Here is a 24,439-nt window from a genome sequence, read left to right on the forward strand (position 1 = left end):
ACTATTTGGAAATACAAGTGAGTTTGGGTTTTTTTTTTGTTTGTTTTCGTTGCTTTTGTTTAACATTTAGCTGCTTTTCCACAGTTGATGTTGTTGCAACTCTAATACACCACTAACTTTACTTAAGATTTCATAGTGAATTCTTATTTTGAATTGAATAAAGAATGCAAAGTAAAATTTGTCTTATTCAGTGCATTTTACAAACCAGTTATAGTATGTAAGTTTAGGCACTGTGGGTTTTCCCATTTTGTCCTATAAATCAGTATTAAATGTATACTTCTGCAATTATTTTGTAAGTGTTCAAAAAAAACACTAAATTACTCATACTTATTTTGTATAACTCTTCTTCCTTATATGTGTGTTTGAGGTAACTATACTAAAGGAAAGTTAATTTTATTTTAAATCTGTGCTAATCCCACTTGGATACATTCTTCTTTTTTCCCCTGCTCTGTCATACTCTAGAGCAAGTAGAGCAAAGCCAGCTGTTACTATTCATGCACATTGATTTAGAAGCCATAGTCTTAATATCAAAGTGCTGCATTGAGCCTTGCACAGTAGTTCACGCCTGTAATACTAGCTACTCAGGAGGCAAAGACTGAGGAATTGCAGTCTAGATTTACCCAGGCAAAAACTTGAGATCCTATTCAAAAAATAACTAAAACAAAAAGGATTGGCAATATGGCTCAGTAGTTGAAGTGCTTACCTAGCAAACATAAGGCCCTGAGTTCAAACCCCAGTATTGTCAAAAAGAAAAAGAAAAAGTAGCCAAGCCCAGTGGTTTATCTCTTTAATTCCAGATTCTCAGGAGGATCCCTGTTTGAGGCCAGCCTGGGCAAAAAAGTGACTGAGATCCCATAGTGTTCAGTTAGCCACAAGTGACTATGCCGGAGACCATAGGTAGGAGACTGGCCTGGGCAAAAATGTGAGATCCTGCATGAAAAATAACTTAAAAAAGCAGAAGCCTGGAGGCACGGCTCAAGCCGCAGAGTGCTTACCCAGTAAGCGCAAGGCCTGGAGTAAAACCCAAGCACCACCCCCACCCTCTAAAAATATCTGGTGATGGTTTTCTTTTAATAGTTAAAACAGTGCAGAAAATAGCTAAATTATTTTCATGTCTAGTTTAAATTGAGGTAATGAGTACAATGTTCTAGAGGAAATTTGGTAGTCTGAAAGCAGCATTAAACAGCTGAAATGTTTTAAATATGTAAACATATTTGCTTTTAATTCTAGTAGTTGATGATTGGTGTGACCTTACTTAATGATTTTTTTTCCCCAGAAAGCCGAATGGATGACAACTACTTGCAATCATGCACTTTACGCAATCTGTGATGTATTCACCCAGTATTTAGAAGTACTCAGTGATGTACTGTTGGATGATATTTTTGCCCAGCTCTACTGGTGTGTGCAGCAAGGTAGGTCTGTACCAGCTATGTGACACAAAATGTTGCATGTAGTCTTGGTAATGTGTAAAATGAGTTGCTCTTTCCTCTTTTAGACAATGAGCAGTTAGCACGATCTGGTACAAACTGCTTAGAGAATGTTGTTATCCTGAACGGTGAAAAATTTACCCTAGAAATCTGGGATAAAACTTGTAACTGCACACTGGATATCTTCAAAACCACAATCCCACATGCGTAAGATTTTATACAACTTTACACTTATGTTTATATATTAAATGAGCTTAATAGTAACAAGTCATTAAAAGTTTGATAGTGACTACTGATTTCTGATAATGGAAATTTTATAAAGCATGCTCAGTGTTACAGGGATTCAGATTGATTACAAATCAAAATCTTGTAAACCAATGCAAAGACATGAATTAAATTCTTTGTAAATCTAAATCTTTAATCTGATTGTCCATAATGTGAGTCATAATGGAATGACTACTGACTTAAGATTTTATTGGTATCAGAAAATTATCAGTTCACATTTTAAATAAAGACAACTTTTTTCTTGACACAAATTAAATGTTTCTGCTCTTGTATTTCCCTTTTAAATATCATAATAGTAAATAGGAATCAAAAAGAAGTAGTGGACCCCTGGAGAAGCAGTCTGTAGGTAGGACTGCACTAAAATGGCCCACAGTGATCTCTTTGGCTTATTTCCAACTATTGGATAATTTTTAAAATTTTTCTGATGCACTTTTTGTTGAAGCAATGTGAGTAACTGACAAATGAAACATATCTGTCAGTTTATCTGTGACCCTCATGTCAAAGATGGTGCAAATTTTTGCCTAGCAGCTATCCTAGATCTTTACAAAAATTAACTAGTTGTACCTATTAAAAAAAAAAACTGCATCTGTTTTAATTTATTGAGTTACATACTCATGATAATGTATATGACTGTAAATATCATCTAATAAGCATCTCTTAATAAAAAAAAAATCTGTGCTACAACACACTTCATATTGAATTGGAATTAAGCTACTGCTTCTCTGAAACAAAAATTTGTCCTTAATCATCTTTTTGTCCTGAGTACCTAATTTACGGGTAGCAAGTTTCTCTTTGGGACCAAAATTTATTTTTACACATTTTTTAGAAAGTAGACTATAAAGAGTTCTATAAATATTGATTTTTAGTTTAATTCTGTGACTTTTTTAAAAGCCTTAAACTTTTTTTAAAAACTTACTTTGGATAATACTTGAAGGCACTCAGAAAATGTAGTTTTCTTAAAGTTTTTGAAACTTTCCAGAAAGTGTATTTTATTGTAAAACTGATGAACAGATTATGCTTTTACTGGATGTTTTTCACTAAGTTGCTTTTAGCACCAAAGGCAGTGTATGTTTTCAATGCAGTTTTTTTACCTTTTTGTGCTTACTTCAAAATATGTTGACTATGGCATGTGGCATACACTGAAGTGACTAGTGTGACTTTGGTGTCTTAAAGGCTCCTGACTTGGCGTCCTACTTCTGGAGAAGCTGCTCCCCCACCTCCATCTCCTGTGAGTGAAAAACAGTTGGTAAGTAAATAAAGCATATTTTAAATTACTTATGGCTAGTAATATTACCGTGTGATCAGATTCTTACACATGAATGCTCTAGCCTATTCCCACTGTTATAACAAAATACCTGAGCCTGGGTAACTTAGAAATAATAGAAATTATTTTCTCATAGTCTAGAGGATGGAAAGGTGCCCAGCAGGTCTGGTGTCTGGTGAGGGCTGCTCTCTGCTTCCAAGATGGCACTTTGTTGCTACATATTTACATGGTAGAAGGCAATGGGCAGAGCAGGGCCTAGTTAGTTCATCTACCCTTTTAATAAGGCACTAATCCTATTAATGAGGGCACTGCCTTCATGGCCAAATCACCTCCTGAAGGCCCTGCCCATCTCTTAATGGAATTCATTGGGGATTAAGTTTCAGCATGGATTTTGACAGGAACATAAACTATAGCACTGCACCCAACTCTCTTACAAAGATTATATAAATTTTGCTGTTTGGAATTCTCAGGTTAAATATCCTGCTGATAAATTTCACAGATAACCACAATTTAACTCAGTGTGTGCCATGGAGGGGCTATTTAAAATCATTTTCAACATAGAACGTGAAGTAAAATGATCTCACTATCAATGGCAGATACCAGAGTACAGAGGGATTTTTGCCAATCTGAAGATATTATTGGATCTTCCTTTATTCAAACTTTATGTTTTTATATAATTTCACCCTGTAGAAAAGTTGTCAAAACAGAACCAGGAATCCCAATAACCTTTCACCCAATGTAGTTGTGCTGCTACATCAAACTATCACAGACTTGTTGAGTTAAATATAAAGGTCACAGGTCTAAAATTAAGGAGTCAGCAGGGCTATCATGTTCCTTCTGAGGGCTCTAAGGAAATAGCCTTCCCTGCATCTTTCAGTCCTGGTGGCTGCTGGCAACCTTTGGCATTCCTTGGCTTGTACACACATCACTCCAATCTCTGTCTCTAAACATGGTTCCCCTGTCACTCACTTCTATGAGAACATTAGTTATTTAGTTGTTAGTTCTTTAGGACAACCCTTAAATAAATGATTCTTGAGATCCTTTATCTTCTTTTTTGGTGGCACTGGGTTTTCATCACTAGGAGATGCTTTACCACTTGAGCTGTTCCACCAACCTCAAGATCCTTGACTTAACTACATCTGTTAAGACCTGATTTCCAAGTCAGGTCACATTCACAGGGACCAGGAGTTAGGACTTACTTTTTAGGGGCCACTGTTAGACTCTGGCACCCAAAAATTCATGTTTATTGTATGGACAAAAGACATTTGCCCCAGTCTAAGCTCCCCAAAAGTCTCAACTTATTATACCATTGACATTATGTCCACATTTCATCTAAATATCATAATTCCCAAAATCTCATTATTTTAGTCATCTAGATTAAGGAACATGGGTCACTGATTTGGGGACAAAATACATCTCCATCTGTGGATCTGTGAACCTAGGGGGAAAAAAAGTACCCTGATTCCAAAGTATAATGGAGGTATAGGTACAGGATACAGGCACTCATTCCAAAAGAGAGAATTTGGAATAAAAGGGTGACCAGACTTCAGCAAGTTCAAAATCCAGCAGGGAAAATACATTAAGTTTTAAGGTCTGAGAAATGCTCTGTGACTTGATGCTCCTCCCTCAGACTGCAGCTCTGCCCTCTGGGTAAGTAGTTCTATTAGCCCATTTTCTACCTGTAAAAATCCTAGAAATCTGTCAACTTTCCTTTATTTCATCCCATTCCTATCCCTTTTAGTCCAGGCTGGGTTTTTGTGTGTTTCTTCCTGCTGATTTATCTTTCTCAGTCCTTGTAGAGGTCTTTGTGTCAAGAGAATCCATACTTCCTGATATGGTCAATTGGACCATCAGGACCATTAGTCACAGTTTTCCAGCCCTATCACTGGCCCAGCCTTCTGTCCAAAGTATGCTTTCCTAACTTTGAATTTCCTAATTTTAATTTATAATCTGCATAGGCTGAGGACTTCCCACACAATAAGTACTAGCTCCTTCTTGAATAACAATTCTTTCTTCAACTTATCTCTTGTTGCATTTTACCATAAATAGCAAGGAGAAATTAGGCCACACCTTTAACATTGCTTGGAAATCTCAGCTAAATATCCACAGTTACCTAACTTATTTATAAATTATGTCTTCCACTCCACAGTACAACACAGTTCAGCCAGGTTTTCTATTTTTTTTTTTTTCTTTTATTATTCATATGTGCATACAAGGCTTGGTTCATTTCTCCCCCCTGCCCCCACCCCCTCCCTTACCACCCACTCCACCCCCTCCTGCTCCCCCCCCTCAATACCCAGCAGAAACTATTTTCCCCTTATCTCTAATTTTGTTGTAGAGACAGTATAAGCATTAATAGGAAGGAACAAGGGGTTTTGCTGGTTGAGATAAGGATAGCTATACAGGGCATTGACTCACATTGATTTCCTGTGCGTGGGTGTTACCTTCTAGGTTAATTCTTTTTGATCTAACCTTTTCTCTAGTTCCTGGTCCCCTTTTCCTATTGGCCTCAGTTGCTTTTAAGGTATCTGCTTTAGTTTCTCTGCATTAAGGGCAACAAATGCTAGCTAGTTTTTTAGGTGTCTTACCTATCCTCACCCCTCCCTTGTGTGCTCTCGCGTTTATCATGTGCTCATAGTCCAATTCCCTTGTTGTGTTTGCCCTTGATCTAATGTCCACATATGAGGGAGAACATACGATTTTTGGTCTTTTGGGCCAGGCTAACCTCACTCAGAATGATGTTCTCCAATTCCATCCATTTACCAGCGAATGATAACATTTCGTTCTTCTTCATGGCTGCATAGAATTCCATTGTGTATAGATACCACATTTTCTTAATCCATTCGTCTGTGCTGGGGCATCTTGGCTGTTTCCATAACTTGGCTATTGTGAATAGTGCCGCAATAAACATGGATGTGCAGGTGCCTCTGGAGTAACAGTCTTTTGGGTATATCCCCAAGAGTGGTATTGCTGGATCAAATGGTAGATCGATGTCCAGCTTTTTAAGTAGCCTCCAAATTTTTTTCCAGAGTGGTTGTACTAGTTTACATTCCCACCAACAGTGTAAGAGGGTTCCTTTTTCCCCGTGTTGGCGGTGTTGCTGATGATGGCTATTCTAACAGGGGTGAGGTGGAATCTTAGTGTGGTTTTAATTTGCATTTCCTTTATTGCTAGAGATGGTGAGCATTTTTTCATGTGTTTTCTGGCCATTTGAATTTCTTCTTTTGAGAAAGTTCTGTTTAGTTCACATGCCCATTTCTTTATTGGTTCATTAGTTTTGGGAGAATTTAGTTTTTTAAGTTCCCTGTATATTCTGGTTATCAGTCCTTTGTCTGATGTATAATTGGCAAATATTTTCTCCCACTCTGTGGGTGTTCTCTTCAGTTTAGAGACCATTTCTTTTGATGAACAGAAGCTTTTTAGTTTTATGAGGTCCCATTTATCTATGCTATCTCTTAGTTGCTGTGCTGCTGGGGTTTCATTGAGAAAGTTCTTACCTATACCTACTAACTCCAGAGTATTTCCTATTCTTTCTTGTATCAACTTAAGAGTTTGGGGTCTGATATTAAGATCCTTGATCCATTTTGAGTTAATCTTGGTATAGGGTGATATACATGGATCTAGTTTCAGTTTTTTGCAGACTGCTAACCAGTTTTCCCAGCAGTTTTTGTTGAAGAGGCTGCTATTTCTCCATCGTATATTTTTAGCTCCTTTGTCAAAGATAAGTTGCTCATAGTTGTGTGGCTTCATATCTGGATCCTCTATTCTGTTCCACTGGTCTTCATGTCTGTTTTTGTGCCAGTACCATGCTGTTTTTATTGTTATTGCTTTGTAATATAGTTTGAAGTCAGGTATTGTGATACCTCCTGCATTGTTCTTTTGACTGAGTATTGCCTTGGCTATTCGTGGCCTCTTGTGTTTCCATATAAATTTCACAGTAGATTTTTCAATCTCTTTAATGAATGTCATTGGAATTTTGATGGGAATTGCATTAAACATGTAGATTACTTTGGGGAGTATCGACATTTTTACTATGTTGATTCTACCAATCCATGAGCATGGGAGATCTCTCCACTTTCTATAGTCTTCCTCAATCTCTTTCTTCAGAAGTGTATAGTTTTCCTTGTAGAGGTCTTTCACATCTTTTGTTAGGTTTACACCTAGGTATTTGATTTTGTTTGAGGCTATTGTAAATGGAATTGTTTTCATACATTCTTTTTCCGTTTGCTCATTGTTAGTGTATAGAAATGCTAATGATTTTTCTATGTTGATTTTATATCCTGCTACCTTGCTATAGCTATTGATGATGTCCAGAAGCTTCTGAGTAGAGTTTTTTGGGTCTTTAAGGTATAGGATCATGTCGTCTGCAAATAGGGATATTTTGACAGTTTCTTTACCTATTTGTATTCCTTTTATTCCTTCTTCTTGCCTAATTGCTCTGGCTAGGAATTCCAGTACTATGTTGAATAGGAGTGGAGATAGTGGGCATCCTTGTCTGGTTCCTGATTTTAGAGGGAATGGTTTTAATTTTTCTCCGTTAAGTATAATGCTGGCTGTAGGTTTGTCATATATAGCTTTTATAATGTTGAGGAACTTTCCTTCTATTCCTAGTTTTCTTAGAGCTTTTATCATGAAATGATGTTGGATCTTATCAAAGGCTTTTTCTGCATCTGTTGAGATGATCAAGTGGTTTTTGTCTTTGCTTCTGTTAATGTGGTTTATTACGTTTATTGATTTTCGTATGTTGAACCACCCCTGCATCCCTGGGATGAAGCCTACCTGGTCGTGGTGAATAATCTTTTTGATGTGTTGCTGAATTCGATTTGCCATTATTTTGTTGAGGATTTTTGCATCAATGTTCATTAGGGAGATTGGCCTATAGTTCTCCTTTTTGGAGGTGTCTTTGCCTGGTTTTGGGATAAGTGTAATACTGGCTTCATAAAATGTGTTTGGCAGTTTTCCTTCCCTTTCTATTTCATGGAACAGTTTAAGGAGTGTTGGTATCAGTTCTTCTTTAAAGGTCTGATAGAATTCAGCAGAGAATCCATCAGGTCCTGGACTTTTCTTTTTGGGGAGACTCTTGATTGCTACTTCAATTTCATTTTGTGTTACAGGTCTATTCAGGTGATTAATTTCCTCTTGGTTCAGTTTTGGATGATCATATGTATCTAGAAATCTGTCCATTTCTTTAAGATTTTCAAATTTATTTGAATATAGGTTCTCAAAGTAGTCTCTGATGATTTCCTGGACTTCCATGGTGTTTGTTGTTATCTCCCCTTTTGCATTCCTGATTCTACTAATTTGGGTTTTTTCTCTCCTCATTTTAGTCAGGTTTGCCAGGGGTCTATCGATCTTGTTTATTTTTTCAAAGAACCAACTTTTTGTTTCATTAATTCTTTGTATGGTTTTTTTGGTTTCTATTTCGTTGATTTCAGCTCTTATTTTTATTATTTCTCTCCTTCTATTTGTTTTGGGATTTGCTTGTTCTTGTTTTTCTAGGAGTTTGAGATGTATCATTAGGTCATTGATTTGGGATCTTTCAATCTTTTTAATATATGCACTCATGGCTATAAACTTTCCTCTCAAGACTGCCTTAGCTGTGTCCCATAGGTTCCGGTAGGTTGTGTTTTCATTTTCATTGACTTCCAGGAACATTTTAATTTCCTCTTTTATTGCATCGATGATCCATTCTTCATTAAGTAATGAGTTATTTAGTTTCCAGCTGTTTGCATGTTTTTTGTCTTTACTTTTGTTGTTGAGTTCTACTTTTACTGCATTGTGCTCAGATAGTATGCATGGTATTATTTCTATTTTCTTATATTTGCTGAGGCTTGCTTTGTGCCCTAGGATATGATCTATTTTGGAGAAGGTTCCATGGGCTGCTGAGAAGAATGTATATTGTGTAGAGGTTGGATGAAATGTTCTGTAGACATCTACTAGGTCCACTTGATCTATTGCATATTTTAGATCTTGGATTTCTTTATTGAGTTTTTGTTTGGATGACCTATCTATTGATGATAATGGAGTGTTAAAGTCTCCCACAACCACTGTGTTGGCGTTTATATATGCTTTTAGGTCTTTCAGGGTATGTTTGATGAAATTGGGTGCGTTGACATTGGGTGCATACAGATTGATGATTGTTATTTCCTTTTGGTCTATTTCCCCTTTTATTAGTATGGAATGTCCTTCTTTATCTCGTTTGATCAATGTAGGTTTGAAGTCTACTTTGTCAGAGATAAGTATTGCTACTCCTGCTTGTTTTCGGGGGCCATTTCAGCCAGGTTTTCTAAAAGCAACTTTATGAGAAGGATCAGCTTTCCTTCAGTATCCAATAACATGTTTCTGATTTCCTTGATTCTTACCAGAAGTACCTATCGACATATTTCTTTCAACATCCTATTCTTAACATGCATTCTCTGAGTAAAAGCTTTCTCTACCATGTATTCTATCTTCTTTCTGAATCCTCACCAGAATTTCCTTTAATGCCCATATTTCTGCCAACAGTCTCTTTAAGGCAGTCTCTGGTTTTTCTGTTATATTCCTCAAAAACTCTTCCAGCCTTTACCATTACCCATTGCAAAGCCACTTCTGCATTTATTACATATTTGTTGTATAGCGACAAAGTGTATATCTTACCTCATGGTAACAATATATACACAATATACACACAAAATACATATACAGTAATCCCACCTTATTCATGGATTTAATATAACACATGGTTTTTGACTAAGTAAGCACAGTCCAAAAGGAAAAATTTCAAAACCCAAAATTTTAAATTGTCATGCATGCGTTTTGCAGCTCAGTTGTTACAAAGAAGCTCTCATTCAGTCCTGTGTTATGGTCAGTGGTGTTTAAATGGTTGTATGATCTGCTGAATGTTTCCTTACCCATAATTTTGTGAAAATATGCCTCCCAAAAAAGTAAATGGTGCCCAAAAATGAAAGTAAAAGTTATGGTAAGCCTCCCAAGCCAAAAAAAAAGCATGTACTGTGTTTAATTTAAGTGATACAGTAAAAATTTTAGATTTATTGAAAGGTGGCATGTCCTTAGTGAAAGTTGGGTGGTGGTGGGAAAAAATGAATCATCACATACAGTGCAGCACTGAGCTCTATGCATCCTGAATATTTGTGGTTTTTCTTCACTGGCACTGTCCTTACAGACGCAGAGGTGTGTTCAAGGATTGGGGGACTGTGGGACTGGCAACTTTGAGATTTGTACAGCAGGCTGCAATTTGTTAACTTGCGCAGAAGCTAAAGCTGCAGTGCACAAGCAAGATTTCTTCTTCAGGAAAAATGAGGTCCTGCCAAATTATAGAGAACATCTCCTTAATTTAAATCAACTGACTGCATGTTAATCACATCTGTAAAACACTTTTACAGCAATACCTGGACTAGTGTTTAATTGAGTTAATTGTTAGTCTTTGGCTTAAGTACATAAGACATTGGTACTATATCCTAGTCAAGTTGACAAATAAATCTGACCACTATAACCATGTTTTACCTATGTTATCATTTTATTTTCTCCCTTTTCCTCCCACTGTCCTGCCCCTTGCCATGGTTTTCTGAATTCTTTAGCTTTTTTTTTTTTTTACAGCTGTCTTTTTTTTTCTCTTTATTCATGTATTCATGTATGCATACATTGTTTGGGCCATTTTTCCCCCCTCCCTCCTGCCCCTTCTTTCTCCCCCCCACGTCCTCACTTTTAGGCAGAACCTGTTCTGCCCTTTTCTCCAATTTTGTTGATTTCTGAATTCTTTGAAAGAAATTTGCAAATACCATGCCTTTTGTTCCTTAAAAATTTTTAGTGTGTGTTTCCTTGAGGAAAACGAAAAGATATATAATCATAATCTAATTAGCAATCAGGAAGTTCTCATTGAAACAATACTGTTATCTAATCCATAAACCTTACTCAGATTTCTACTGCTTTCTCCATGGAGCCTTTGAATTTTAAACCCAGGAGGCCATACACAGCATAGTAGTGTCCCTTGACCTGACCATCTCCCACAACTTTTAAATTTCTTTTTTTTATTTTACCATTTTTACATTTATTCACACTTTTAAATTTCTTAACTTGTTAACAGTTAAAACCTAGATTTCACAGAAATACAACATTTGAATTCCTCTTGAGAACTGTAACTTCTGGGATAGGGGGCCCACACTGCTCTATGACTGATCTGAAGGTACCCAGTCACCACAGACCCTACCACTTACAGGGCATTCTTTTCACAAGCCCAGGATGAGCTGGTTGCATTCTGGTTTGTTCCTGCTACTATATAGTATAGAGAGGGCTTGCAGCCCTCATGAAATTCTGGCTGTGCATCCAGCTCTTTCTTACCTCTTCAGCGTGTCACTTAACCCTCCGTGTGAAGTGAGGCTCATGACTAGGATTAAATCAGGCAGTGTAGGGTAAAGTATACCATGACGGCACCTAGTCCTGGATCTAGAGTACCGAACGCAGAGAGCCCAGAGTCCTGCTCAGAGAGTCTTCAGTGCTGCAGCTCCATCTTGCTTTCTGCTCTCCTAAACTCCTCCTGTTGCTGCTGCCACCATTTTTCATGTCCACCTGTTCTTCCCGCACTCTGCTTTCTTTCTCTCTCTGCACTACTCAGATTTTGCCAATAAACTGTGGTATTTTTTAACTGCCATTCTCAGCTGAATTATCTCTTGGTATGCACTTAAGAACTACTTTTTAAAAAAAATACAAAAAGCACCTAAGACTGTAAACACACACATATAAGCATAAATAAATATTTGAACACTGTGAAAGAATATGGGATAAAAAAATGCCAGTCTCCTTTTACACTACCCTGCACCCTGAGTCCAGTATTGAATACTGTGTATAGATCCTTCCATCTGTTCTCTATGCAGTTACATATATTTAGTATTATATGTAGTTTTAAAAATATTATTTTTGAATTACCATACATTAATAAAAGGGATTTCATTGTCCTAATTCCATACATGAGTACAGTATGCCTGAACAAGTTTACCCCCTCCATTGTATTTCCATCCTTCCGCTCCCTCTTCCCCCCTTTTTCAAACAGTCTTCATATGTATGTATGTAGTATACTATACGTAGTTTTAAAAAAAACTTGAAAATTTTTTAGAGACTCTTGTAGTCAGGTTATATAGGAAATGTCTCCATATCAGCATGTAGAGATTTCAGGAACATATTAGTCCTGATGCAGAACTGTTCTTTGAAAGCCAAAGATTACCAAAAAACTTGTTCTTACTTACATTTGATAACCAGAAAAATGGAAAAAGCAGTATATCTAACAGAAATTTCTCAAATACAGAGAACAGTTTTTAAGCTGTTACTATGATGACCTAGTTTTTGTGCATGTTGAATTTTCTGGGGAGAAGCTTTTTTTTTTTTTTTATAAATTTTTTTATTAGGGTATATTCATTTTACAAGTGGGAGATTCACAGTAACAATTGTGATTAGACTTATAGTGCACATTATTTACATTGTCCCCATCGTCTCTCCCCCTCAACCCCCTCCCCACCCCACCTAAAGCAATTGCAAAGAGGTTTTTTAGTCTGTTTCATATAGGTATATGAAGTCCATCTACCCTATACTGTCACCTTAGTCTCTTTAATTCACTCTCCCCCTTCTACTAGAAACACGCCCTGCCCCCCCTGCACAAATGTGCCTATTTTATAGTCCTGGTTTTCATTGTTAATATTTGAGCTGATATACTACCCTGAACGCACCCGATCTCATCTGATCTTGGAAGCTAATAAGCAGGGTAGAGCCTGGTTAGTACTTGGATGGGATTAGCTTTTTAGAAATCATCAGAATGTTCAAGAAGGCCAAGTGAACAAAAAGGTTTAAAAACCAATCCTTTTATTTATCTCCAGTAAGATAATAATATGTTTAGTTCTAACATCTGATTAATTTCTCCCTTAAAATATCTTTAATTAAAATTATGTTACAGAGGGACATTTCTTTTTATAGTTATTTTGAAGCAATAAACATTCCCTTAAGGGACTGTAATTTTTAAGTGTTTCTATAAGTATATTTACATGTGAATTTTTCTTTTAAGATATATTTTAAACTACCTAAGACAAATACTCTGATGGGTCCATGTAATTTTTACTCAAAGTGTGTTAAATGCTTAGAAAGATGGGTAAGAACTGTAGTAATAATAATACGGCTTTAGAATTTGTGTAGTGCTTTACTGTTTAAAATGTTTTCACATTTGACAGTTTGAGGATCGGGTTTGGTATGTGTTAACCCCATTTTATCCAGAACTGGAAATCACAGATCATAAGCTATGATATTTTAATCTCCAGTTAAAATACTGTTTTAACACTATTTCTGGGAACACAGTCCACCTTCCTTTCATAAACCCAGGTAAGGCTGGTTCAGGCTGGACTCTTTAAAAAATAGGAGTTAGGTGATTCTCCTGAAACCAAGTTTTCTTCTGAGTATGCTATACTGTTGTCACTAAACAAAGACTGAAGAAGAGTTCAGCTACCATTTACTTTCTGACATTGTACTAGTGCTGTGTATCTGTTCTCTCTAATTTGATGTAACTGGCAGAGAGAGTCACCTGTTTGCAGATCAGAAAACCTTAGGTTGAAGATTCATCATTTTTTGTGTGGTTCTGTTAATAATGCTGGAGCCAAATTCTTACTTAGGTCTATTGAATTCCATTGTCCAGTGTCTTGTCATAACACCATACTCAAGTTGGTCATCCTCAAACTCATCTTTCTGGTCCCTGTTTTTTGGGTGACAAATGATCATTCCCCAATCTACACAAATATGTGTTCTCTCTAAAGTTTGTGAATACTTGTGGGCATTGCTGACTAGTTTTTCCATGTATTGTTGCTGAGCATTTTTGCCTGTTGATCTTGGGTGGTTATCAGGCTTGAGGCCACTGAGGATCAGAAAGAAAGCTTTTCTCCTAAAGACAGCTTTTATCCATGTATAGATAACTTAAAATAATGTTTTATTTTGTATAATCACATTATTTAGGACTTCATTTTTCAAAAGGGAAGTAATATAATTTTAAATAGTGTAATAGAAAATATTTTCATCCTTTCAGTGTGCTTAACAGTGTATTTTTTATTTTATTAGGATACAATATCACAGAAATCTGTAGATATACATGATTCTATTCAACCAAGATCTGCAGATAATAGACAGCAAGCACCATTGGTTTCTGTCTCAGCTATGAATGAAGAAGTTAGCAAAATTAAGTCTACAGCAAGTGAGTTATTTCTCTAAATAAAAATAAATTGTATATTTTATATAGACAAGGAGTAACACTTCTGGTTTTACCTTTATTATTAATAGTATATGCTATAATTGAATGTGTAGTCACTTCTTCACTATGTCTACCCCAACTTGGACATGACTGACAGATGCTATCTTCCAAGAACTCCTCTGGCACCTGCAATATCTTGTTTTTTCCACAGAGCATTTGGCTAATGTTTGTATTGAGTGCATGGGTCTTCCATCTCTATCCATTCTGTGTGTTGGCCCCACTTTCTGTCTGCAAAGTTGGGGCCCAACATGCCTTTCTCCTCTCATCTGCAAGAGGACTTAGGAAGGGACCACTTGCCCTCTAGTCAGGAGCTTCCAGGTCAAAGGATCAAGCCTTACCACACTGCTTTATATCCACGGAGGGATATAAAGTCCTCCACTCATCTTTACCCAAAAAAGGGGAAACCCTTAAATTTTTTTTACTAAATTGGTGCAGTTTCATTTGCTGAAGGAAGACAACACCTAGAAAAGACTACTACCTCCTTAAAGAGAACAGGATGGCTTTAAATACTTTAAATACTTTTTTAAATTGGGGTTAAATTTACATGGCACTAGTAACTGTTTGGAAATGAACAGTTCAGTGGCATTAGTACATTCAGAATGTTGTGCAGCCACCACCTCAATCTAGTTCTACAACACTCCCACAAGAAATCCCTATAACTATTGCGCAGTATTCCCCATTCTCTCGCTCCCCAACCCTTGGCAACTGCCCCTATGCTTTCTGTGTCTGTAGATAGCCTATTCTGTGCATTTCATATAAATGGAATCAAAATGCATGACCTTTTGTATCTGGCTTCTTTCATTTGCATGTTTTTAAGACTGATTTCATGGATCAGTAATTTATACCTTTTTATGTTTTTTGACTCAAATGAAGGACTGAGTGAGTGCACCATGTTGGCTGTGACTATAGTAAAGGACTGTGGAGATGACACTTGAAGAAAAAACCATGGGTCCTATGGGTTCCTTTGTTTTGTTTTGAGATCTAGAAGTAAGAACCAAATAGTAAATAGAATAGCATTATTGGAAAATATCTGAATATATTCAATAAGAATAAATTTAACTTCCACAAATTGGTACCAAAGAAGAGAATTTGTAATAAAATGCTTTCTATACTAAAAAGAAACTCAATGTGATACGTGCAGATTGCCTGCAAACATATTAGTGTTTCCTTAGCATTGTAATGTCATAGAAATTACAAAGGATTCAAAATAATGTTTTGTTTGCATGTGCATTGGGGGGTTTCCTCACAGAATTTCCAGAACAAAAATTGTTTGCTGCCCTGTTGATTAAATGTGTTGTGCAGCTGGAACTCATCCAGACCATCGACAACATTGTGTTCTTCCCAGCCACAAGTAAGAAGGAAGATGCAGAAAATCTAGCTGCAGCCCAGGTAAGGAGCTGTGAAGACAGTTGCATTTCTGTGGGAGTAGTAAGTCATCTGCAATGTCTGGGCCTCAGATACAAGGGCAGACTAGGTTTCATTTTGCGATCCTTCAACCACATAGCTGCCATTTTAGATCCTGAAACTGGATAATGTCACAGAGTAGTGGGTATTACAGTCATAGTAAAGATGAGGGTTAGAGACTGAGTACTGGGGCCTCTATAGCTCCTAGAGATGAGGCACCTGGTAGAGACTGAGACTAAGAATCAGGCCAGGGAAGAAGCAAGGGTTGGTGCATCCTGGAAGTCAATAAAGAAAATGTCTCAAGAAGAATGTGGTCAAATTCTCTGAATAGGCCATGTAACATTGCACCTGTAAATTGCCCTCTAGCAATTTGGAGGACTTGGCAAGCTTTGACAGTATCAGATTTTAACATCGAGGGGAAAAAAACCATAGTTGTAATGGGTACAAGAGAAGAGAGGAATAAGAGGCAGGAACTAGTGTTAACTCTTGTCAAGATGTTTTGCTATAAAGGAGTTCAGAGAAATAGGATGATAGCTGGAAGAGCACGAGGGATCATAAGAGGGTCTTGATGTGTTCTAATTCTGCTGTTTTAAGTCAGCAGTATGGCAGCACATTCACTGCTAAGAGCATTCTTGGTTCAGTAGAGAGGAACTGAGTGTGTTTGGGGGCGGGGGGAGGGGAGTTGCTAGAGCAGTGTTTCTGAGTGACTGAGAATGGTACCTCATGCAGAGTGGGGACCCATGCAATTGTGTAGGGTCACCACCAGACAGTGCACTCATGGTAAAGGGGGAGGACAAAGGGTGGGGCATTTGGGAAGGTTGGTGCCCTTGGGGATAGGAGTTTGTGGGAGATCTCTTCCAACAGCTTCTGGCTTCTCAGTAAGATGGAAAAAAAAGCCATCTACCATGTGAGGTTGAGAAGAATGTTTTAGATACTTGAGAAGTGAACAGTGAGCTGGCCATTGAGAAACAGGGACCGAGAATCATGGAAGGATGCTGGGAGTGCCCACAGCTGTTGAGTTTAAAGAGAAGCCAGTCTGTTTGTCTCAGTCCTATTGGTTCTCAGTTTTGGAGTGGGCTGTTTTGCCAGGTACTAAGAGGTGAAGAATTATGCAAGGGAATAATTAAAATCACAGTTCAAGCAGCCTTGAGTGGCCGGAGAGCACAGAAGCCCTGGGGTCTTGAGTTTGGTGCTTGGTGACCAGGAGGCAGACATTCCCTCCTTTGTTAAGAAAGAACAGATCAGTTCTGTGGCTTGTTTGTAAAAGTGGTCTTTGGGGAGTATTGAGTTCTGAATTTACAACAGTTATGGTGACTGTGCTGTGGTGGTTTGTCTTCCAAAGAGAGATTCAGTGGACTTCGATGTTCGAGTTGATTCTCAAGACCAAGGGATGTACCGCTTTTTAACATCACAACAGCTTTTTAAGCTACTGGACTGCTTGTTGGAGTCACATAGATTTGCAAAAGCATTTAATTCTAACAATGAACAAAGAACTGCTCTGTGGAAAGCAGGTAAGCTGCTTGGGTCTCACATATGTCATGTAGTTATTGTGAATGGATGCACCACAGATAAGAGCATTTGTCAGAATTCATTGTACACTCAGGTTTAGTAATAGTGTATTCTTAGAGCCAGGTCCTTTTCTGGTCAACAATAAGCCAAATAACTACATGGGTGGATTTGTTTAATTTGTTTAGTTCATCTGATGATGATCATTTATCTTGTTTACGGAGGCTGGGCCTTCCTATTAACACTCATTTGCATAATAGAAACTGTCCTTTTATGAGGGAAAAAAATGAACTGCATGTGAATACTGGTATAAAACTTCTGTTTGCTTGGGAATGGCCATACCTTTGAATAATAGTGGGGAGGTACATTTGTTTTAGAATAAGTTAGCAAGTTTAAATAAAAAGTAAGCTTTCTAGGGGCCAGGTGTGGTGGCCCCAGCTACTCAGGAGGCATTAGAGGCCAGCTCAGGCCAAAAAAAGTAAACAAGACCTCATCTCAACAAAAAAGCCAGACATGGTGATTGGTGCCTGTAATCTTAGCCACTCAGAGGCACAAGTACAAGGATCATGTTCTGAGGACAGCCTTAGGGGGAGGGGAGTAAAAACACGAGCCCCTAATTAAAAAAATAACTAAAGCAAAAGGGCTGAGGGTTCAAGTGGTAGAGCACCTGCGTAGCAAGCACGAGACCCTGAGTTTAAATCCCAGTAGTGGAAAAAAAAGAAAAAGAAAGAAAACTTGTATACATTACCCTAAATTGTTAGTTTTTCTTTTATTTAAGAAATAGTTGTTCAGTACCTATTACCTGCAGAACAGTGCTGGGAGAGTGAGAGGCAGCAGAGTGTGGCAGGAAAAATAACGAAGGGGAGCTAATATTTACTTGACATCAGTCTTTACCCTTTATAACCTATCTTCAGCAAAGAACAGAAGTAGTTACTGTTTTCCTCTTTCTTCAGCTTGTTGTCACCATTTGACTGGACTGCTTCTGAGGCAGTGACCAGGCCACTTATTTCCACATGCAGTGTACCCTTCACATCTCTGCATTGAAGCAGCTTCTCCTCCCTCCCCCACTGCTCCTTCATCCGGGATCCCTGCCGGGAGCACAGCTCACCACACCTACAGCTTTGTCTGCCAGGCTTCAGGTGTGATGCATATGAAGGGTTCTGCTTTTCCAGAAAGGTCTTACATAAGGGTACAGCCTACTGTGGCTTAGGGCAGCTCTGCTTTGTAGGCAGCTGATGCCAATGGCTGAACGCACTTGTGTGCCTCCCACCAGCTGGTGTTCCTTTATGTAAGATTCCTCCCCAGACTCATCCCAGAAACTTCCCCTTTCTGCAGGCTTCAAAGGCAAGTCCAAGCCCAACCTTCTGAAGCAGGAGACGAGCAGCCTTGCCTGTGGCCTTCGCATTCTCTTCCGGATGTACATGGACGAGAGCCGGGTCAGTGCCTGGGAAGAGGTCCAGCAGAGGCTTTTAAAGTAAGACTCTTGATTCATTTCTGCCTTTGACCCATGTGGCTGTGTAGTGCAGAGCAGGAAAGGGACAATGGCAGGATCAAGGTGAGCTTTTGGACCCTGGAAGCCCTTATCTCATAGATCAGTTATGAAAATGTAATAATTGAAGGCAGTCTTACAGATGGATGTGCTTTTTTTGTTTGTTTCCTTTTCAAATGAGATGGGGGTCTCACTGTGTTTCCCAGGGCTGGCCTTGAAATCCTAGAATCAAGCAGTCATCCTGCCTCAGCCTCCTGAGTAGCTGGGAATACAGAAGTCCGCCACCTGTGGTCCTTTGTACACGTGGTAACATCCAACCAGATTATGTGTACAATACAGGACAAAGGAGAAGACTTTATCTCTAACATTCAGAAACCTTAAGATAGTGGAGGTTTTAAGATACGGGTTTTAGGTCTTTCTGATGCCATAAGGTAGCCCATTTTTACAGAGCAGTCATTCATAAAAATGAGAGCTTGTCTGACTGCCTTTAATTAAAAAAAAATTTGGATATGTATTAGTATTACTTTTTTCATTTTGTTTTTGCTTAATGACAACTAAAATTAAATTCATGCTAAGAATGAAACATGCTATTTAGAAAGGCATCTGTATTGTAATTCATTTTTGTACTTGGGAATAGATGTTCTCAGAGACCAGCTAAATACATTTTAGAATTTTAAATCACTTGGTCTCCAGTCCCCTATTTTTATGGGCAAGACTATTGAGGTGCAGGGAAGAGCCACCCTGTATTTCAACCCAGGTGTCTTGACATCAGACTTGTGTGTGTGCTCTCCTCCCACTGTAGCTTTAAATTCAGCGAGACTTAGAAAATTAAGGAAGTGTCGTTTCCTGATAAGTTGCAATGGATTCTTTCAATGTTTGGTTTTCTTTCTGATTTGAAAAACATAAATGTAAATATTGACACTGCAATTTTCACATTTAAACAGACAGGATCTAGCACTTTCATTCATAGTTAATATTTACTACCTTCTGTTAATTGTTCTTTCTCAGTGCACACACACACTGGCAGGTGTGTAAGAGTAAACCTTCTCTTTTCCAGTGTCTGCAGTGAAGCACTAAGTTACTTTCTCACTCTGACGTCAGAAAGTCATCGAGAAGCCTGGACTAATTTACTGTTATTGTTCCTAACTAAAGTTCTGAAGATCAGTGATAATCGGGTAAGTAGGAGGCTCTCCAAGCTCACATTTGTAGCCTACTCTGTAATCCAGAGCCCTGTGGCCTAACTGGCTCCTGCTTATTTGTTCTTAGTGTGTTCCATCTTCACTCAACTTTGATACCTAATCTAAACAGCAGTGCTATAGAAGATTCTGGATTTTTTGGGGGGGATGGGGTTTGAACTCAGGGCTTCACACTTGCTAGGCAGGTGCTCTACTTCTTGAGCCATACCTCCAACCCACAGGAGAGGAATCAGAATCTCACAGGACACCAGGACAAGCTCCTGGGTCCCCCAGCATTGAAATTCTTATTCTTATCCCTGTAGGCATTGAAATTCTCTGTTTTGAAACAGCTGTCCAGCCTGCCTCATGGCATTGTACTCCACCCCTACCCAAGGCCACATCTGGTCCCTGAGCCTGTGCAACCAGCCTGTGACATATTTAGTGACAACACCTGACCAGAATCTCTAGTGAACAGTCTATGAACTCATTTAACATCATTCTGAGTGAGGTTAGCCTGGCCCAAAAGACCAAAAGTCGTATGTTCTCCCTCATATGTGGACATTAGATCAAGGGCAAACACAACAAGGGGATTGGACTTTGAGCACATGATAAAAGCGAGAGCACACAAGGGAGGGGTGAGGATAGGTAAGACACCTAAAAAACTAGCTAGCATTTGTTGCCCTTAACGCAGAGAAACTAAAGCAGATACCTTAAAGCAACTGAGGCCAATAGGAAAAGGGGACCAGGAACTAAAGAAAAGGTGAGATCAAAAAGAATTAACCTAGAAGGTAACACACACGCACAGGAAATCAATGCGAGTCAACACCCTGTATAGCTATCCTTATCTCAACCAGCAAAAACCCTTGTTCCTTCCTATTATTGCTTATACTCTCTCTACAACAAAATTAGAAATAAGGGCAAAATAGTTTCTGCTGGGTATTGAGGGGGGGAGCGGGAGGGGGTGGAGTGGGTGGTAAGGGAGGGGGTGGGGGCAGGGGGGAGAAATGAACCAAGCCTTGTATGCACATATGAATAATAAAAGAAAAATGAAAAAAAATAAAATAAAATGAACAAAGATCAAGAGGACAATCTAAAAAATATTTTGAAAATGCAAATGTTTAAACCTGATACCACTTAAAATGGCATCACAAAAATAAAACACAAGGGAAAAGAGATGTTACATTTAACAGAAGTGGCCCACCAGCATTGGCCCAGAATTGAAACCAAAAATTAACTTGCAACATAGTTCCAAATTCTTTCAGCTGCTGCATCAGGACAACCATATGCATAAAAGAACCTAGGGGTACTGACTCACCTGCAAAAAAAAAAACTTCAAATAAAGATAAAACACACCTGTAAAACAATTGGAAATACAAATGTATAGTTAAGATTTTCAAAAATATACATTTCACTAAAAAAAAAAGTAGCAACTGTCAACAGCTTACATACAAGGAAATGAGTAGGTGTGACCCCTGATTATATTTAATTACGTCTAGTCAGATGGCCTGATGCCTGACACTTTACATCCTAGCAGCCCATGGAACTGTGGAGGCAGGGTGGTACCATGGGGTGCTATTGGTTTTCATCCCAAGCCAAGCCCTGTGTCCAGGTGCATTTCCACCTGTTCTGGGTAAGGCTTGGAAGACTCCAAACCCCAGTGTCTTCCCTCACCACTTGCTTTCTTGCCACAGTGTGTCCTACTGCTTCCCTATCTGGTGGGATGCAGAGAACCAGAAAATGAAAGAAAAGAGACCAAACTTGTGGTCTGAGTGAGGGAACTGCAGTGAAGCTGGAGTCCAAGTCTATAAGTTGAACTGTATAGATAGAATGTATAAAGCTTTTTGCCTAGAGGATGTTTTTATATTTTATATTTCAATGTTAGGTCAGATTTTTCCTAAAACTTAGAAATTGTATTTAGCACTCAAAAGATAGAATTTTTAGTAACCTGTGCTAGAAATACTCATCTTTCTTCCTACTCAGCTTCATTTTATTATCTAGGAAACACAATGCTAATTTATTAAAAGATGATCAGAGGTATGTAATAGAAACTTTTTAAAAAACAATGATAAATTAATTGTGTTTGAGTCTTTTGAATTCTTCACAATCTTTCCTTTTCTTTTTGGTGGTGCTGGGGTTTGAACTCAGGGCCTGGCACTTGCTAGGCAGGCACTCTACCACTTGAGCCACAACCCCAGCCCTCAGTCTCTCAGTCTTCCATTTCCACAATCCAGGGGCAGTCACTACTTGATGAGACTCAGTCTTTCATCTCCTGTGATCGTTGCATGTCCCAAAGTGCTCAGGTTCTAAGTGCAGTTTTAGGCTCAGTGGTTTATAATGCAAGCACTACTAATGGAGAAATTCATTCTTCCCTCAGTTTAAAGCTCATGCATCATTCTACTACCCACTCTTATGTGAAATCATGCAGTTTGACTTGATTCCTGAACTTCGTGCTGTTCTTAGAAGATTTTTTCTGCGAATTGGAATAGTTTTTCAGATATCACAACCACCTGAACAGGAACTTGGAATAAACAAGCAATGATGGGAACTTAATGTTTTTCTGTTGGTGTTTACATCTCTCCGCTCTGTAAAAGGACCCTGGAGCTGAGGTTTCCTACAAATTGCAGTGTCTTGAGTTCTGATAGAGATGCTTACAAGTATAACTCAAACCTGGATCACTCTATCTGGTCCCCTTAGTAATGTGGTGGATTCTGTGTCATGTTGGGCTCATGGTGAACAGAAAGCTTTTTTAAAGTGTCAGCTGTGCTTAGGGGTCCTTTCCTGTCCTCAGAGGCAGACAATGCCTACACATTTTTGGCAGGTGTAGAAGTGAAATTTACCCAAAGAACTATAGATGTAAAGATTGAACTTCTGCAAGAAGTACAACTCAGGAGAGCTGTATTTTGAAGGATAAAATGTTTATAATTGGGGGATGGGGGAGAAAAATTATTGCTCATGGTAAAAGAATTTAACAACTATGGTATTCTTATTCTGAAGATATTTGCACACTCAAGCTATCCAAGATACTGGTAATAATCCTTCTGTGAAAAATGTACAGAGATGCAGGTCTGTAATATAAAAATCTTAACATTATAAAGTTCTTCCTGCACTGTTTTATTTTATTTCTTTATTTTCTTATCCACTTGCTAAAATACCCATAATATTTTGTCAAATGCACTAAACATTTGGGTTGAACTTTGTCTTTATTTTGTGGGGATTTTAGTTTTGCCCTGTTTTAGGGGGTGGTGATTTTGAGGGGTTGTTTGCCCAGAAGATGTTGTGGCTGACACTCGTCAAGAACAACAATGGGGGGTGGGGGCAAAGGTAGACAATACCCCTATTGACAGTAACTACCTGTAATATACTTCTCTTGGGGCTTTTAAAGATGATCCATTAAAATAGAATCATCCTTCATGGACTGAAACTTGAATCACTGCAAAATGAATCTTGCTGTCACTTTCTTTTCTTTTGGGTGGCGGGGCTTGATGTAGATTTTACTCTTATGTACAGAATTTAATGTTGAATATATTAAAATAAATCTGGCATGGTTTGGAGAGGTTAATTTACTGGAAATGTATTCATACTGTGAATTGTGCGCTGATGGTTAAAAGACAAGATTGTCAAGCATTCCGTATTAACAGTGGATGTAGAAAATTTTTTCAGATGGGTAAAATGTATATGGTACAGATGTAAAGTTTTCTATGTAAAAAATTCTGTACAACTTTCTGTACAATGATTCTCATCCGGCATATTCTAATCAGGTTATATAGATCAATAAAGTTTTTGAATTATTTCATCAGTGCAAGCAAAACCTGTGTAACCAGCAGCCCCATGTTTCATTGATTCTTTTCTTTTAGTTTTTTTGGTTGTTGTTTTTTAATTAAAAGCTAAACTGCAGACAGAGTACTTCCAGCCAGAATAACTTACTTTCCACCTTCTGGCATTAGCTTCTCCCCCTCACCCACCCTCTGCTTTCTTAACCATAGAGTATTCATAATTTTTTTTGTGTATTAATAACCCAGAGTAAGACTATGTATTACTTGAATACTGAGAGAAAAAGCTAAATTTCTCTTTGGGGCAGTTTGAGGTGCGGTATGGTGGTGGTATGTGGGCTAGGAGTCAAGTTACGTGGTACACAGCATTAAAAAAGAAAATGGAGGGATGTGAGGGCAATCTGGCTGCAACATCTGTCATCCCAATGACCACCAGGGTTGGTGTGGCTGATCTGACTAGCTAGGCAGGTATCTCCCTCCCTCAACATTCCATGTGCGTCCCTCCGGAAGCTGTGTGCTCAGAGAGGACACCATCCCCAATAAAGGAGGGCAGTTCTTCAGTCAAGGATATACGAGTAGCTGTGCTTTCCTGCTACAACCTCCAAACAAGCTCTCAAGAAAGAAAATGGAGTTTGTCAGTTAATTTAAGAGGATTGTGTTTAAAAACCAGGATGTGTATTCAGTTTTTGCTTCCACTCCTTAGATAATAGTTACTGAACAGTAACTGGTAAGACGGCTCTGATCAAACCCATCTGGATGTTAGAGCTAAAGGTCACCCAGCCTCAATGGCTAGAAAGCACCAGGACCTTCCACTCTGAGGGATAAGTGCTTGGCACAGCCTGGC

General features: G+C 38.4%; 1 protein-coding gene across 3 annotated transcripts in view; it reads left to right on the top strand.

Moving 5' to 3' along the window:
• The window catches only part of Arfgef1 (ARF guanine nucleotide exchange factor 1), a 136,273-nt gene extending 112,657 nt beyond the window's left edge, over window positions 1–23,616 (top strand). For 2 of the 3 annotated variants that reach the window (XM_020183903.2, XM_020183904.2), the window contains exons 31-39: window positions 1,277–1,412; window positions 1,496–1,634; window positions 2,886–2,958; window positions 14,062–14,194; window positions 15,501–15,640; window positions 16,998–17,166; window positions 18,497–18,635; window positions 19,708–19,825; window positions 22,200–23,616. In XM_020183903.2, the coding sequence (XP_020039492.1) occupies window positions 1,277–1,412; window positions 1,496–1,634; window positions 2,886–2,958; window positions 14,062–14,194; window positions 15,501–15,640; window positions 16,998–17,166; window positions 18,497–18,635; window positions 19,708–19,825; window positions 22,200–22,364 (1,212 nt within the window). In that variant the 3' untranslated portion in view covers window positions 22,365–23,616. Of the gene's footprint in view, window positions 1–1,276; window positions 1,413–1,495; window positions 1,635–2,885; window positions 2,959–10,138; window positions 10,478–14,061; window positions 14,195–15,500; window positions 15,641–16,997; window positions 17,167–18,496; window positions 18,636–19,707; window positions 19,826–22,199 lie in introns of those variants that run through there. The other variant, XM_074068563.1, reaches the window with a different exon arrangement.
• Window positions 23,617–24,439: the final 823 nt, after the last annotated feature.

Source organism: Castor canadensis, chromosome 3, assembly GCF_047511655.1.
Source record: "Castor canadensis chromosome 3, mCasCan1.hap1v2, whole genome shotgun sequence".
NCBI classification, from domain to species: domain Eukaryota; kingdom Metazoa; phylum Chordata; class Mammalia; order Rodentia; family Castoridae; genus Castor; species Castor canadensis.